Below are 16,660 nucleotides of genomic sequence, written 5' to 3' on the forward strand. Positions count from 1 at the left end.
ACATTAGTCTTGTAATTTTCAGTTGTCAGAAAACAATTTTAATAACATTTTCTTGTTAATTGTGCCCATGCTTGGTTCCATTATTTTGTCCCGCTTTGCTTATTGTTTTAGTTGATCATCGCTTCAACCTATTGAGTGTATTATCCTTTTTTTTAAAAAAAAATATATTTTTATTAATTTTCCAATTAAAACCAATTATATCACATTCATTATTTCAAATTATACACATATATATCAATCAAACCGAATGTTATGCCAAATCATCTAGAAATTTTTTTGGGGTTCCCATGCTTCAAGAAATTGGGGATTCCTCGCAACCGTCCACTGCCGTCTTTTTTCTAAAGTTCAAATCGTCTCTCCAAGTTCATAATAATCCAGATCTTTCCCTTACAGTCACATAGATGTTTTCCTCTTTCAACCGATTATTTCCCAGCTGCTGAGATAAATGTCAAACAAAGTTTCACAAATGTTCTTTCTCCTGTGTGAGTTAATCAGTCGAGCCTCCCCATAAATCTTCTTGGTCTGGAGCGTCCCTATTGCGTCGACTCTCAACACGAAGCAGCGCCATCTTAAAAAAACTCAAATCACTTTCGTTTTCTCTCATAGATTAACGATCTTTATAAAATTTACAGCTTTTCCAGGCAGAAGAACCAGACCTCACACCATGCATAGACTCTTGGTAAATTAATGGATCTCCTTGCCCTATAGCTGAACTTAGCTTCAGGTCGCTGCTCCAATTCAAAGTGCGTCACAACTCATAAATCCTCCGAACGCGTCCAGGCACTCCTCCCATCCAACTAGAGGGGGGCTTTTCTCGTCAGCAACTCCTCATCTTCAAAAAATATACTCAATAACAACAGTTTATAAAGTTCAACTCACACAGTCTTTTGCTTCTCTTTCACTCCAAACCAGCCAGGACATCACGTCTGGGAAGGTACGAAGTAACTCATATGGAAAAAAATAAAAAAGAAAGACTCGCTTCCCTTATCGCTCCGTCCCCATCAATCCTTCTTCCAGATGAAATACAGCCTTTAACTCCTCACCCTCAGCAGCATAGATTTCTCGGCAGTAAACAGTGCTTCTGCCCCTCCTTCTGAAGTATGTCCATAGATTTAAGCCTAATTATCTTCTTTAATCATGGAAATCCCCGCCATGCAGATTAGCGTCCGGGAGTCCTGGCCCTCGTAAGTGCTTCAGCCCAAGCTCCCCCCCCACTCCATAAACAGTCGGAGTGGGTCTGGGGGCATCGCGGGCCAGCGGCCCCTCTCCGTAACCCCCGGAGAGGGTAGGGGGTTGCCATTTACTCCCCTAGCAACCGCCAAATTCCTCACGAAGGTCAGAGGGATGGAAAACAGGTCCGCCATTCCTGCAGGAATGAGTGTATTATCCAGTGTTAGCCATACTCAGAGTAGATAAATTGAAGTCAATCACTTAGTTTTTATTTTGTGATCTATTGCCTATCTTATTTTTTGTGCATGCAAATATGATCATGTTTCTGAATATATATTTAGCTTCACTTGATACCTTTTTCCATCTTTGCATTGAAGGTTTTGTTATCTTCAGATGCGTTCATTTTCTAGCTCTTGTTTATCATTTCCATATTCTTTTACTGATTGTTTGCATTCCCCTAATTTTTCATGCCTTGTTGAAACCTATATCCCCATGCCTTGCCCATTGTCTGTTTGTGCTTTTTATCTACAGAACTCTTTACCAGCAAGTTTGTTTCATGTTTATTGATCAGTGACAATTTTATAATAGTTTTTTCCTTAGGCTAATAAAGGAAATAAATGGCATAATCATTGCTCTGGGACCAAGGTGCTTTGTGTATTGAATACTTGTAGAAGGAGGGGCTAAAATGATAGGATTTAGCCCTTAAAACAGGTATGGGGCATTATACCTCCAACATCTTCCTTCATTAGACAGTGCTATTCTATACAAATGTTGTGGAGTCTGATCTAGCAAAAAATAATATTCAAGTATATTAGTCTCAATTTCAAGTCTAAAGCAATTTTCCATACAGACTAAAGCAAATTTTCATTGTTTGGGCTGCATGATGCCCTCTAATTCCCTATTCCACACCTGCGTTCTTGAGCTTATTGTTGCACTCCACACCAATCTCCAAGCTTTGTGAGATTCCATTTTTTAAATATAATTTTTATTAATTTTTCAAATTTTACATTATAAATTAAACATCATTTATTATACCATACATTTATTGACTTCCTTCCCTCCCCTTCCAAGCCCTGTGAGAGTCCAGGGGTTCCAGGTGCTTACCCAGGGTTTTGGGTTTCCTTTTGGAATGAGGGACAGCGGAGACTGTGGTGTCTTTATGATGATATATGGTTTATTTACACATATATATACAACCTGAGCCTATGATGGAGGGGTTCACCACATTAACACCCCATTGCCCACAGCCTTGGATTCCAGTAGAGATCAGACATGGCTCTCTCTAGCTTGCTGCTTTACTTTTAGGTCACATCACTGGTAAACTTTGCTCTCAACTCTGGCTTTTTCTGTTGAGAAGGGGCCCCCACCCATTTTCTGTTTCACACCGAGCCCTTTAATCCTCCACCACCTCACCAGGAAGCTAGTTTGGTTATTCCCTGGAATTAGAAGGCTTGATTAGCTCTTAACAGTTGCTGGATCAAGGGATCAGAGGAATCTGACCCCCCCCCCAAAAAAATCTCGTAACACTTATAAACAACAGTTTACAAGTTTAATTTTCTGTTAGGTGGCATAGAGCCTTTCCTTTTATGAAACCTAGACCCCAGCACTAACCATCTAAATAAGGGTGTCAAATACGCCATCTCTAAAATTGTCCAAGCTGGGGAATTCAAAGAAGGAAAAAATTGCCAATCTTTTGTACATGGTGACAAATATGCCCTGTCATGTAAACTAATATCTGCCTCCTTCCAATATTGGCAGCTGCATTCTCTTAAGTGAAAAATGCAGTGTAGAATTATCCTACATAAACTTCTGAAATATGTCATTAGTCCTTTGAAAATATACTTGGAGATTATGCAATGAAACACTGCAAAGTATATTTATTATCCATGACAAAATATTCATCTAAAGTGCATTAACCTAACCCCAAATATTAAATTTGAGTGAGGCTCATTGTTCCAAATCACTGGAAAACCTTTATCAACCGATTCAAATTCAATGTAGTTATTTGATGAATATCTCCTGGAACCAAAATACCTAGCTATGTTAAGACCTCTGGGCACCAACAAAATCGCCAGTTAGTATACAAAGTAAGTTGTCTGCAATTGCCCACTGGTATTAATTCAGATTTTGACCAATTACTTGTATATCCTGAATAGTCTACCCAAGCTATTAATTGTTGTCATTTAGTCGTGTCCAACTCTTTGTGACCCCGTGGACCAGAGCACGCCAGGCACCCTTGTCTTCCACTGTCTCCCGCAGCTTGGTCAAACTCATGTTCGTAGCTTCGAAAACACTGTCCTTCATGGATCACTGCCTTGTCGTGGCAAAGGGGCTTGAATAACTCAGAGAAGCTATGAGCTATGCCGTGCAGGGCCACCCAAGACAGACAGGTTATAGTGGAGAGTTTTGACCAAACGTGATCCACCTGGAGCAGGAACCGGCAAGCCACTCCAGTATCCCTGCCAAGAAAACTCCATGGACAAAGACAAACTATTAATTACTCTTTATTAATTCTGGTTTGGATGTTTCAGGTCTACTAATGAATGATAATAACACATCCATGTATAAAGCTAATTTAAATTATACTTGTTAATGAACAAAACCACAAATCACCCTCCTGCATCTGATTGCACGTGCAATGAGTGGTTCCAAATACAAATCAGAAGGCAGCCCTATCTGGTACCCTGTTCCAGACCAAATGGTTCTTAAAGAATTTCATTTGTTCTTACTTTCAGTTTAGGAGAGAGGTATAAAATTACAATTCATTTATACATTTTTGAGAAAGTCCAAACTTTTCCAAAGTAACCAAGCAATTAGGTTCTTGAACTGAAGGCACATGCCTGTTTCTACCTATTTTGTGGTAGTAGTGGGGGTGAGCTTTCCTTTTAAATGAATTGAGAGAAAACTACTAGTTTCCTTATTGTCAGGTGGCTGGAAAATTGTATGCTGCCTATAAAAAAAAAGATGTTGGCTACCAGTACATATTACTAGCATGTTGACTTTAAAATAATTATGGAGAAGTGTCTACTGTATTGGAATTTGTTGTTTGAAAAGTGGAGTCATGTATACTGCTGTGTCTTAGTTGTGTTTTTTCTCCCCTGCTCATTTTTCTCCCATTCCTGATTGTATGGCCTTCTGTGGGTGAGCTGCATAGTTGTCACAGGGAGACCCCAGTGTGAGACTGTAAGGCCATGTCATTTTTTCCTGTAAATCTTGTAATTTCTTGCTTCAGAGCACAACAAAGTGAGAGAGTCAGCAGGGAGTGAATTAAATCCCCCCATGAGAGCTTGTATGGGGTGGGCCTCTTATATTCTGTCCACCGTTCCCTTGGCTCTCATGCGCCATGCTGTGCATCCCCTTAATCGAGCAGCAGGTCTCCTGCGTACCAGCCTGGCTTGGTGCCCTCTTGACATGTTCCGGCACCCGTCACGAGCCGTATTCTTCTTCCACAAGCCACTACCAGGCTTAATAAACTCACACAGACTTTACAGGGTTCCCAAAGCCCATAAAACAGGGGGCTGTCCCTGCTGTCCCCTTGTGAACAAAGCTACTGTTGTGTGGCTAATGCAATTAAAATGGGGTCTATTGGAGACTTCATACAGCTGGCTACAGCATCCCAGTTTCTTCTGGCAAGCTGGCCTTCCGATCATTATGGCACTAGTGTTGTAGTAGAGCTCTTTTCTCTCCTCAATTTGTGTAGGACTCCTCTTGAACTTTGATTGGCTAATTAATTGATTGATTGAACTAATGAAGCATAATTAATTAAAATAGTGAAGCATTGAAAGAGAGATTAGGAAACAGACGTGTGAAGTGCTGAAAGACTTTCCGAGGGTCGGAGAGTTAGGTGAAATAAGACTCCAGTTTTGTTCCCGATTCTTACTCTGTGTTCAAAAGGAACAGTTATCTTCTCCTCTCTCTGAGCCCCTATTTCTTCATTTGTCAAATTGTTGGAAGGATTTTACAATGATCCTGGAACTTACCTTTTCAGTCGGGTGTTGTTTCTTGTGAGGTCAGTGATATTATAAATCCACACTTTAGTCAATAAGGGCACAGAGCGGAATGGATTCAATCCAGGTCACATGGAAGGTCAGTACAACTGTGCCATGACTAAAACCCAACCCTCTTAAATTGCAGTCAGGTCCACCCTTCCTTGGGGCAACTGTCCTTGGGCAAAAAATGCTGCAAAATGGAATCTTTTAAAGGGAAGGCGCAGGCTGTTCTGCACACATTGGAAGAGGATAAAAGTGCTGCCTGAGCTTTTGCCACAGGTATTTGGAAGCCAGATGGTGCAGCTGAAACTTTAAACCTGTTGAATTTTGAATGGGATTTCATTGCGACTGTTTTCTTTTGTCGTTTTGGTTGATGCCTGTATAGTAGGCAAATCCAAGGAAACATTGCTTTCATTTCGGAAGAAGGCAACACACAACTCCTTAGATTTATAGAACTATTTATACAGACATGGACTGTTGATAGCTTACTTTTCATGTGTTGACATGTAAACCAGAGAATTTTATTGAAAACACCAAGTTTAAAAATTATTTAGTCTCTGGTATTTTCCATTGTTGCTGCAGGTCTTCTCAAATGAACACAGTGCAGTTTCAGTGCTTGTTTGTCCTGTATAGTATATATTTAGGAGCATGTTTTTGAGTTTTATATGACTGACAATTATATTAGGTTTGTTGATATTGTGGGTGGCTGGGTGGAGAAGTTGCTATGAGAGACTTTTAGCACTGTTTGTGTGACTGAGGAAGTGTCTGTAACTTTGTTGCTTTTTAGCCAGTAAGCTGCTTCTAAAGATTGCGTTTGCAATCTTGCACTTCTTTTAGCATTTAGTGAAACTTTAATAAAACACCTGGTATCCTTTGGACATCTGTGTGGTGTCTTAATGTAAAGTCACCTTGAAAAAAAATTGGGCGTCTGCCTTAAGGACGCACATATGATGTGCTTTCAAACCTATAGTTATGCTAACCTTTAAAGTTTACATGCATGGTATATCTGATGTACATGCAGTATGCAACACAGATCATATTGAAATTTTAAAATATTAAAATGCATTTTTAAAATTGCTCATGTGTTTTTCATAGCTGTGTGTTGAGTATGTTCTTGCTTATAATTGTGCTGAGTACTGTCGTAGAAATAAAATTAGTTGCAAACATCCCTGCCGTGTTCCCAGATATGGTGTATGCATGAGAGATATTCATGAGATCACTTTGTAACAAGTGTGTAGATACTCTTGTTTACACCGTGTGTCCATATGCGTTGCACGTAGCACACATGCATATCTATCTACATTGCAAAACTAGATTGTGCCCATGTTCAGCCTCATTCGTAGCTACAACAGTCCAATCTCTGTCTTGCATTTACATGCCATGGTGTAAGCAATTATATTGCATACGGGTAAGTGTGCACACACTAATTTGATCCATGTGTTGAAAATCAGCTGCTCCTCCAAACAGAGAGAGTACGGTACAGTATGTAAGGTTTAAATGCCTGACGGAAAGTAACTTTGTTCTTTATAGCTGGAAATGTGGAAAATTAACAAGCGGCTCTTTCTCTGGGACACACCCTGCAAGTGCCTCTGCTGACTGGGGAGAGCACAGCCGCCCTTTGGAAGCCAGAGTCTTGATTTACGGCTGCGGTGTTGACAGCTCAGTGGAACCCACATGCTGTTTGCAGCACCGCCAAGCTGGGCTATGACCCGTCGACCTCTACCTCCGTGCTCCCCCCTCCTGTCTCTATGCTGTAATAAAAACCTGTCTTGCAGGCAGGGCTACAATGACTTTGTTGTTCAGAAATGTACCATTTATTTTAAAAAAAATATTCTTCTCAAAGCAAAAATAAGAAACGTATGAGGAAGTGGGGCTTTGGGAGCAGCCGCTTTTGGTACCACAGGATTGTTTGTGTTAGGGGTTATTCTCTACTTGCAGTCTGCTCTTGGCTCCTGAATGAAACCCCTCTCCTCTGCTCTTTGCAAGCGTACACTTCTTTCCTCTGTGGTATGGCTGCTGTGATCTGACACATTAGAGTGCACTTTCCTCCCATGCTTGTGTGTTCTTTTTTAAAGTCCCATGCCTTCAGGCACACTTTTCTATTCTCCACTTCCCCAACTGTCCCTCCTCTGCTTGCCAGTCATGGTTTGTTGTTGAGCTTACCAGGCTACCCATTGCCTGTGATCATGCACAGGCATGCTATCAGCTCCTAAAGAGACATATCAGTGGCCTGAAGAAGGGTGAGCAGCCCTTTCCCCATCTTCACTGGGGATACTTAAAGTCCTGTGTGTCTTGAAGGAAAATGGAAGTGAGGAAGCACAGGCCAGAGCGCCCATTCCAGCAGCTTCTGAATGGACCATTAGTCTGCCTGAGAGAATTCTGTTCTATATTATGTACAACTGGTTTCTTTTTGTGGGTTTTTTTAAAGTAGTTTTAAATTTTGGATTATGTGTTGGGAGCCTTGGCCGAAACATATATTAATAGAACAAGTTAGTAAACAAATACCCATAGTTGTTCCATATGTAGTGACTGCTTAATGTGTTATACACATTTTATTCCCAGCTGCCTAGAATATTTGAACGGGCAGGATTTTTAACAATCTGTATCCAGAATGTCATTCTTGAAGGTATATTGGCCCATCTAGACTAATCTGTGTACAGACATAATCTATGCTTGTATTTGAGACTTGAAAGACAAAGGTAGGGTGGGGTAAATCCAAATTGAGTTAGGTCAATGGATGCCTATGCCTTTTGACTGTTGCCAAAAGACTATTAATTCCATCCTCTGCATCCTAAAAACAATATGCAGCTACTCGACGCTGCACTATCTCTGTGTTGCTATGAGATTGGAGTGGGATATGGACACAGAGAAAATCAGATAAGAAAATAAATTACATTTACCTGGATCTATCTTCTTAAATGTTAGTTCCTTATTAATATGGCTCTTATGTTGGAGTTCCAGTAGTCTGCCATGCTGATAGCTGTTGAGGACCATTTCTGTTTTAGCTTAGTCTTCCAGCATCCTGGATCATTCTTTGGTCTCAGATCTTTCTGGTAATGGTGGAAGAGAAATGCCTGGCTTCATGGAGGTCCTGCTCTTTGTGGTCTTTCTGTCCCAGTGTTGCATGCTTAATACAAACTACTTTGGCAAGTAATATTTGATCTGCTGTCTTGAGTATGTGAGTAGTTATTTTTCAGATTTGATGGCATGTTTGCATTGGAAAGGGTATAAAAGGGTATAAAGAGAGACTCTACTTTCTTCATCCTGTACTATGTATCTTTCCCTCCAGGCTCTTCAGGTGGCACGGCAGTTCCTTCTGCAACAGGCAACAGGGCTGACTTCTCCCAGCAGCAATGAAAATAAGCAGCCAGCAGTCCAGGTGAGAGGATAAGAGCTTTCTGGCAAAGTGTGCCTCTGAAAAGCTATGCTTCCTGGATGTGATTTTTAAAAACCCACTGCTGATCCTCTGAATCACAAACTTTTGGTTCTTAAATACTATAGTATTAAGATGTATTCGTATTCCTCATAATGTCACTGTGGTCTTTGGAGGTATTGCACTATGGTTGTTTCCATTACACAGATGATAATTTAATTTTTGTTCCATGTTCCAAGCTGGTATTTACCTAGCAGGCCACCTTCCATGTCAGTTGATTGATGAGGTTGTCACTCCTGAATGCATTCTTGGTGTATATGTATATTTTAATTGTGGCACCCATACTAAATTTTACATTGCCAAAGCAAGCCAAACAACCATTTAAAGATGTAATTCAAGGTCATATGGCTTAAATACCATTTATAGAACTTTGTACTTGATGAGCACTTCTGGAGAATTGCACCGAAATTATTTAATTCATTGAGAGTTAATATCAGAGGAAGGCAGGAACATCTGGATTGTATTCTATGATCTTGAAGTGAGAGTGGCATCTGTAGTCTTGTAGATTTACTTCTGTGAACTGCCCTGAGATCTTATGATGAAGGGCAGTAAATACATACATACATGCATACATACTTTTGACTGATAGAGCCATTTGGGCAGAGCTTGGTTAAGACACCTGTGTGTTTGATTCCCATTATAGATAGAATATTTAAAGTGGCTCAGAGCAGTGAGTTGGATGTTGATATGTGGAAGCAGGTGTGTTATTGGAAGCTTTTTTTAGGTTTTGAGGCTGGAGGGGAGTGTACTGAGAAAAGCATCAGAGTTGCTGGATGCCTTAGTGCTCCAGGGTAGCAAGAACCTATGGCAGTATTCCCAGGTTCTACAAAGAATGTTTAACAATAAGGTGCAGAAGAGCTTGCTGAGGACTAAACGCCTGCCAATATTCTGCATTAGTATGTGATGTGGCGCGGTTGGGCTTGGAGCCTTTTTCTTTAAGGACCGGATTCACACAGCCACATGGGCCACATGTACTCCATTTTCAGGTGAGATTGCACTGTATGACAGACTGGCAATCTGCAGCTCTTCGCAGGCACAGAGTGCAGTTTGGCTCCTACTGTTCAACCCACTTTAGTAACAGAACGGTAGCATGCCAAAACATGAACTAGGCTCATCTTTGAACCACTAGTTGATTAGGCTCAGAAGGAAATTGGCCACAGCATATTGCTCATATGGATTTGTTTATTTGGGACACTTCACATTTGAGATCTTGCCATGTCAGTGAGATGCCATAAATGGTGGCAATGTTTATGGAAATCTTGCTATAAAGTTGCTATAAAGGGAATAGTTAAAGAAAGTCTGGAATTAACTGCTTTCCCTTTGACAACAGTGAGGCAAATAATAGCTGCTAATTGGAAATCTCCTAAGCCCCTATGTATTCTGTAGTGGTATGAAAAGGGAATCAACCCTTTACTACTAACTTTCTTATTTATAAAAGAAGCAAGGAGGGCTGTGCTCCCAGTAAACTCACAGAACAATTGAGTTTATAATTTTAAATACACAAAATATTCATGCTTTATTTTCATTTGTTTAATTGTAATAACAGGTTTGCCTCATAATTAACCAGGCTGCTGAGCAATATATACTGATCAATGGTTACTTTATGCTTGATTTCTCTCATTTTCTTTTCTTATTTTCTTTCTTCTTTTTATTTAAATATGTTTTGACTTTTTAGTGTTTTATAAACATGATCTGTTTAGTTATCTTTTACTATGTATATTTTATCATTTTTTTCCTAAATAGAAAATAAAGACATAGCCAAATGGGTTAATCAACCCTGTCTTTGCTTGCCCACCCACTTCCTTGCTGTCTTCATCCTTTCGGTCCATCATATCTGTCCACCATTTTATTTGATCTCATTCTAGGTTTATGTCCCTTCCCCTATTCATTCCTATTTAGCTAAAGCATATACCTGTGAGCATGTTAGTGAAGTCTCCATATCAGAGCATATACTTTGCATGCATAAGTTCTTGTGCTCAGTCCCTGCCATCTTCAGCTAAATGATCTTGGATAGCAAGAGAGAGTTCTACTTAAGACCATGGCTGGAGCTAATAATGACCTGACAATTCTGAGTTAGATGATCCTATCTGTTATAATTCCATCCTAGACTATTTCATCTTAACTATTTCTTCATGATTTCAATTGGAGAGAGAGAAGCTAAATGAATTTTTAAATAGACCACTGATGTCATAACTTACCCAGTTCTGACACAACTGCCATTCACTCTGTAATTAGCTGATTTCATACTGGTCAGTGAATTTGGGTGCATGTGTCCCCGAGATGAAAGGTCATACACTCACCATAATTAGTGCATTCTTGGATTCTGTGTAGTCCCATAAATGAGAGTGTGCTAGCACAATACCACAGACATAATTTTATAGAAATCTCAGGAAGACCAGGATTAATGGCTCCCTTGCCCATCCTCAATAATTGACCATAAATGAAGTTAGCAGGCACAGTCACTACTTTCTGCTCAGTCCCATCCCCTAACCATCGCAGAGAGGTCCTATAAGACAAGTAAAAATAGTTATGACCCTCTGGATATTCTCATAGTGTTTGGATGGAGGGTGAGATGTGTGACTGTACATGATACCTATTAAAGAGGAAATGGGCAGCAATGCTGTGAGATCTCATTCAGGGCAGGAATTGTGAAGGCTGCTTCATGTCCAGTTTGTACTGCTTGGCAAAAGTCAAACCTGTGGACCAGGTTGCTGCCCTGTGGATCTTAGTGATGGCTATGCCTTTTGACAGCTGTAGAGTCACCATGAAGCTAGTGGAGTGTGCAAAAAACAGATCTGGACAATAAACATTTTGCATCTAATGGCAGTGTGAAATTGTCTTGACAATCCAGTGAGAGAGACAGTGAGCTGATATGGGATATCCATTTGGAAGGGCCTCCATACCATGCAAAGAGAGAACTAGAAGTCCCCCCCAAAAACAAACAAACAAAAAACAAAAAAACAAACAGACAAACCCTGTCCAGCCAGAGCATGACAGAGATCTGAGGAATGCAACAACTACCTGCCATCTGCAGAAGGAGTAGAAGAATACACAGGCGACAGTAGCCATTGGAAGGTGTGAAAGCCAGAGGTTACCTTATGTTTTAAGTTGTGTTCTTAAAGGGGGTCCACACATAACAGCCACCTTGCTCAGATGTAAGGCTGGTGTAAGAGCAACGAGATGGTGTCTTCATGAGTGAAGTAATTTTAAAAGAGATTCGATTGTGAAGCACAAGGAAGAAGAGAGAGAAGCATGTTGGCTGAACCTTGTTAGAGTCATTAAACTAAGACATGTTAAAAAGAGAGACTCCTCTGGATGGCAAAAAAGCTGATTTTGCAGCCATGTGGACTTTAATATTTGACCAAGTAAGGCCAAAGCCTTTCAGTGAAAGGAAACAGGTGAGGGCTTAAGTCAGCATAGCTGAGTCCATGGCAACATAATTAATAGTGAAGTGCTTCCAGTTAATAAATTTAAAAATTGATGTAGGGTTTGCATATGTTTGGTAGAATGCCTAGTATCCCAGCAATGGGTCTATGGGAACCAGACAACACAGATGGAGCAACTGAGGTTGGGGTGTGGAAATCTGACCCTTTTGCCTGAATACCTAGTCTGGGATAATGGAAAATGACACTGTGTAGTCCTTGTCCATTTGTAGAAATGTTGAAAATTACAAGGTGGGCAGGGTGGCCTTAGAAGAATACGTGGCTTTTGATCAATGAAACCTTCTCAGAAGTGGAAAATTGAACATCATATATATATATATCTTTGCAAGCCCTGCCCCCTCACAATATAATGCTCAAAACATGACCTGCAGATTATTGTTCATTCTGTGTGATTCAGAAAGATGTTGGATGCACTCAAAGATCGTTTGTTGCTCTGTGACTCTCTTCCACTCTTCTTCAAAACATTTCCTATCATGCCTGACACTATGTTGTCACGTTGTGCTCTGCCCCTCTCTGATAAATGACAGCCAATGATATGACACAAGGGCAATGCATAGCATGATGACATCACATCACACATTGTGTTAATGTAGGCACTATGAGGAAGAGGGTGAGAGAGACATGGAGAGGCAGCAGTTCTGTGCTTCTTATAACACCTAGTTACACTCTGAATAAGTTACACCGAAGCACAAAGCCTGCTCTTCAAATGCAAAGCTATAAAAGTGTCCTGCTTTCAGCTTTGAATGTCCCTAGAGATGTTGCCAAGATGGAGGTCATTGAACATGTACATGCCATTGAGGGCAGCAGGTTTGGGACATGAAAGGGCTTGCAAAATGAGCATAAATTCAGGTCTAAAGGAGGAACAGCAAGAGAAGGGGGGGGAAGCCCAAGTGAATGGAAAGTGACAATTTTAAATAGCTGTGTGGAGGGACTCTCCCTTCAGGCTAATTAAATTTATCGGCGAACAGCAGGTTACCTTATTAGAGCCACGTGGGTTTAATTAACAAAGGAAAGTAATTAGTATGTGCTCTCCTGGAGCTGAAGGTCCCGCCTATACCAAACTGAACTGCCTCCACAGTCTGCTGGAAATGTAGGAAACCCAGTGGATGAGAGTATGGAGATGGGGGAGGCTGCCTTCTGCTTTTCCGGACACCCCAGAGAGCCAAATCTATGCTGTGGTCTCAGCACTGTTTGTTCTCATTTTCTTTCTGTTGAAATATGTCTGGAATAAAGCAAGGGGATTATATTGCTTGTTGTGTTCCCCTCTCACTTATTCTATTTAGTTTGGAACCACATACAGTACCTGCAGTTTGATCTTGAGTGTATAAGCTGTCTCTTCTCCACATCCAGGTCTGTTGCATTTATTTTTTCACTTGGCTGCCTGTTTCTAAACCTATCAAACAGAATTGGTATAGGCTCCCTTACCTCCAAGGCACCATCGTTGGCACTGAAGGCAATAAGCCTTCATCTGATGTCCAGCATGTCTTAAAATATTGTTGAAGATGTTAAATCTTCAGAACAGCAAATGGGACTAGGATTAGCAAAACGAAAGCCATTTTTGGGAATTCAATGTGTCAGTTTCGGCATCTCATAACCATAACCATTGCAGTGCAATGAAGGTTAGGGTCTTTTGGACTCTTCTCTGCCCCACCCCACCCCAATTTTCCAAACCTGATCAATGAAAAATAACATTGGGACCAACAGATCTCAGCTTTCCCAGAATCCATTCCACAAAATAGCTTCGCTTATATGTTCTGATCTCTCTCCATCAGGAGTGTCTATAGGTTCCTGGCAATATGTGAGGTGACCTTACTTTATTCCAAGAAGTTTTAAATGGAGCCCTGCTGGGAGTTTTCCACTGACTTCGTTGTTTTTTCAACAAGTTTTGGATTAGGCCCAAGTACCTCCTATATTGGAACAGTGGCTATGGAAGACCATTACTTGAAATGCAGTAAATTTAGAAAAGGCAGATGGCTATAGGGGAAAATCCTATATTGGCAGGGAGACAGTCTTTATGCCCTAATGGGTCTTTTCCAGTCTTGAAAATGCACTATAAAAATGCCATCTCTTAAGGGAGTTTGTGGGATATGATGGAATCCAGACCTGGCCTGAAACATTTTTCCTTCTTTTCTAAACCACCACCTCCTTCTCTTTCCCTCGGGCCTCTATAACACCTGCCCTGAAAGGAGTAGCCCTTCTGTGAAGGTACCAGACGGGCCGCCATCTCCATTAATGAGTTTAACTGAAAGTGAAGAAGGCAAAATCACTGCTGATATTAACAGCAATAATTCACCAGGGCTTCTTTCGAGCCAACAGCCAGCTTTTTCCAATAGCTTTTTCAGGAAGGAAATGCAGTCACTGAATGGAAAATATCTTGAAAGAACAAAGGCAGTAAGGGTGAAGTCAGATTCCTGTAATCTGTGAGTGTCTCCTCTTTTTTTTAGTGTACTGTGTGTGTGTGTGTGTGTGTGTGTATGAATATGAGTGTGTGTGTGTGTATATGTGTGTGCGCGCACACGCACACACACGCCCATCTTTTGGAATTTTTCTCTTATTGTTTTTCTTCCCCTGCTGTTTCTTTTCCTAGTATCTATGAAGTGTGTGTGTGTGTGTGTGTGTGTGTGTGTTGTGTAGCTGTGTCTTTCTAACCTAGTCTCATTCTGTCATTGCCTGTTTATCTTCCCTTTCACCCTCACTCATTCATGGTCTGTTTTCTCTCTCACACTTTGTTTTTCAATCTCCTTTCTCTCCCCCTTTCTAGTCCACCCTTTCCCAGCCTCCCCTCTGTCTGTCCTGCTGGCTTTCTCAGAGTTAACAGAGCCTGACAGTCCTGTCTCCCTCCCCACCTTTTGTGTTGCAAAAGAACTTGTGAAAGTTGTAGACATGAGTCAGGAATAGCTCATAACTCAGCAACCTCTCTCCCCTCCTCATGCCCTGCATTACAACTGGAGGAGGATCTGAATGAGGGGAGATATAGGATTAAGCAGACTCACTTTGAAAGGAAGTTTATCTAACAGTGGAATGGTGTGGATGAGATTGACCAGGAGAGTTTCTCCAGGCGGGATGGGGGGTGGGGTGCAGATGTAGAGAATATGGGTGAGAATGAATAATGTATATAGCAAGATTCCTGGACCAAGGTCTGGGCTTGGTGATGGGGTACACCGAGGTGATTGTAAAATATGTGTCAAAGTAATCTGAATTTGTACTTCCACATGAGCCCCACTATGGCAAAGTTTAAGTGGAGCAGGAATGCTTCCCTGCTTTTAGGGGAAGCAAAAACCACATACTTCACTTTTTTCCCACTTGCTTGCCAGGGCTGCAGTGGCTGCCTCCCAACCTTTCTCCCTACCCTACCCTCATAAAGAAAGAAAGCAGAGCGCTTCCCTCAGTCTAGTAGCCGCTGAACTGAGCCGAAAGGATTTTCTGTTTGTTTGTTTTACAAGGGGGGTATAAGGGACTGAAACTAAACAAATTGCACAGCTAGGTACAGAAAGGAAAGCAGCAATTTCCAAGCTAGGAGTGAAAGTGTAACCATATCCTGGGCTGGCAGTGAACTGATAGATTTCCTCCTCGGTAGCTGGGAATGAGAGGGAAAGATAGCACTAGGGAAATTGTTCCAGGACAGGCTGCAAAAATGCTCTCGAATCTCTCTCCCCCTCTCCTCCTTCCCCCTTTCTCTCCCCCCCCCCCGGATTTCCCTCCCTCACTTATGACTGTTCTGTGGGCAGGTAGTGGTTGAAAGACTTAAGCTCTCTCCTATAGTCTGCTTTTTAGCACTGCACTTATACCATAGTATACACATTGTGAATATTAAGGAATGCCAAAACTTTGTTTTGACTGTTGATCTTAATGAATGGCATTATGTCAAATAATCAACATTTTGCCCACATCAAGACTGCAAGCTAAGCCAAACAAATTCACTTACTTTTACCTCCTTTTACCAAGTGTTTTTCTGTGCCCTAATTTGGTATTGTAATGCAATTTTAATAAACAGAACTAAACTGGCTCTCTGCCACCTGACTTCAGTGGCCTCTGTCCCCTACTGGATTCAGGGCTGGACCCTAACTCATCAGTCTGTCTTTGGAGCCACATCCAGATGACAGATTTTTATTCTTGTGGCTGTTACAAAGTGTGTGCATTTTAGAAAGACTCACTAAGCTTAACCGTCTTCATGGCCCAGATTGGTCTCTTATCAACTGTGAAGACTAGAGGGAAGCTAGTGCAGACTCAGGCTACTCTGCATTTGGGGGACTGCGTGGGCCAGAAGTGCAGAAATTACTCCCCCAAAATTCTAGCTATATGGATAAATGTGCCTGAATGGTCTGTTAAAAAAACCAAATCATTAGTTTTCAAATTATTATGAAGCCACAGAGAGATGTAAACAATAACAAAACCATTCAATAATATTCTTTGGCGATCACTTGTAGCCGAGTAAGATTGTCTTCCATAAACACGGTTTTAACAACGCGTTCGTAATTGACTGTGGAAGCCAGTTCTGGATCCACATGTCCTTCCACAGTGGGGACATTGGATTCTGGGCAGGAGTTGATCATGGTGTGGATTTGCCAAGGATGCCTTCCTCTTAGCACGTTTCTCCCTTGCGTCCTGAGTCCAAGTGTCTTCAA

General features: G+C 41.2%; 1 protein-coding gene across 3 annotated transcripts in view; it reads left to right on the plus strand.

Annotated features, from left to right (window-relative positions):
- The window catches only part of FOXP4 (forkhead box P4), a 157,160-nt gene that overhangs the window by 60,797 nt on the left and 79,703 nt on the right, over positions 1–16,660 (plus strand). For all 3 annotated transcript variants that reach the window (XM_035123076.2, XM_035123078.2, XM_035123080.2), the window contains exon 3: positions 8,449–8,538. In XM_035123076.2, the coding sequence (XP_034978967.1) occupies positions 8,449–8,538 (90 nt within the window). The remainder of the gene's footprint in view (positions 1–8,448; positions 8,539–16,660) is intronic.

Source organism: Zootoca vivipara, chromosome 7, assembly GCF_963506605.1.
Source record: "Zootoca vivipara chromosome 7, rZooViv1.1, whole genome shotgun sequence".
In the NCBI taxonomy this organism is placed as follows: Eukaryota; Metazoa; Chordata; class Lepidosauria; order Squamata; family Lacertidae; genus Zootoca; species Zootoca vivipara.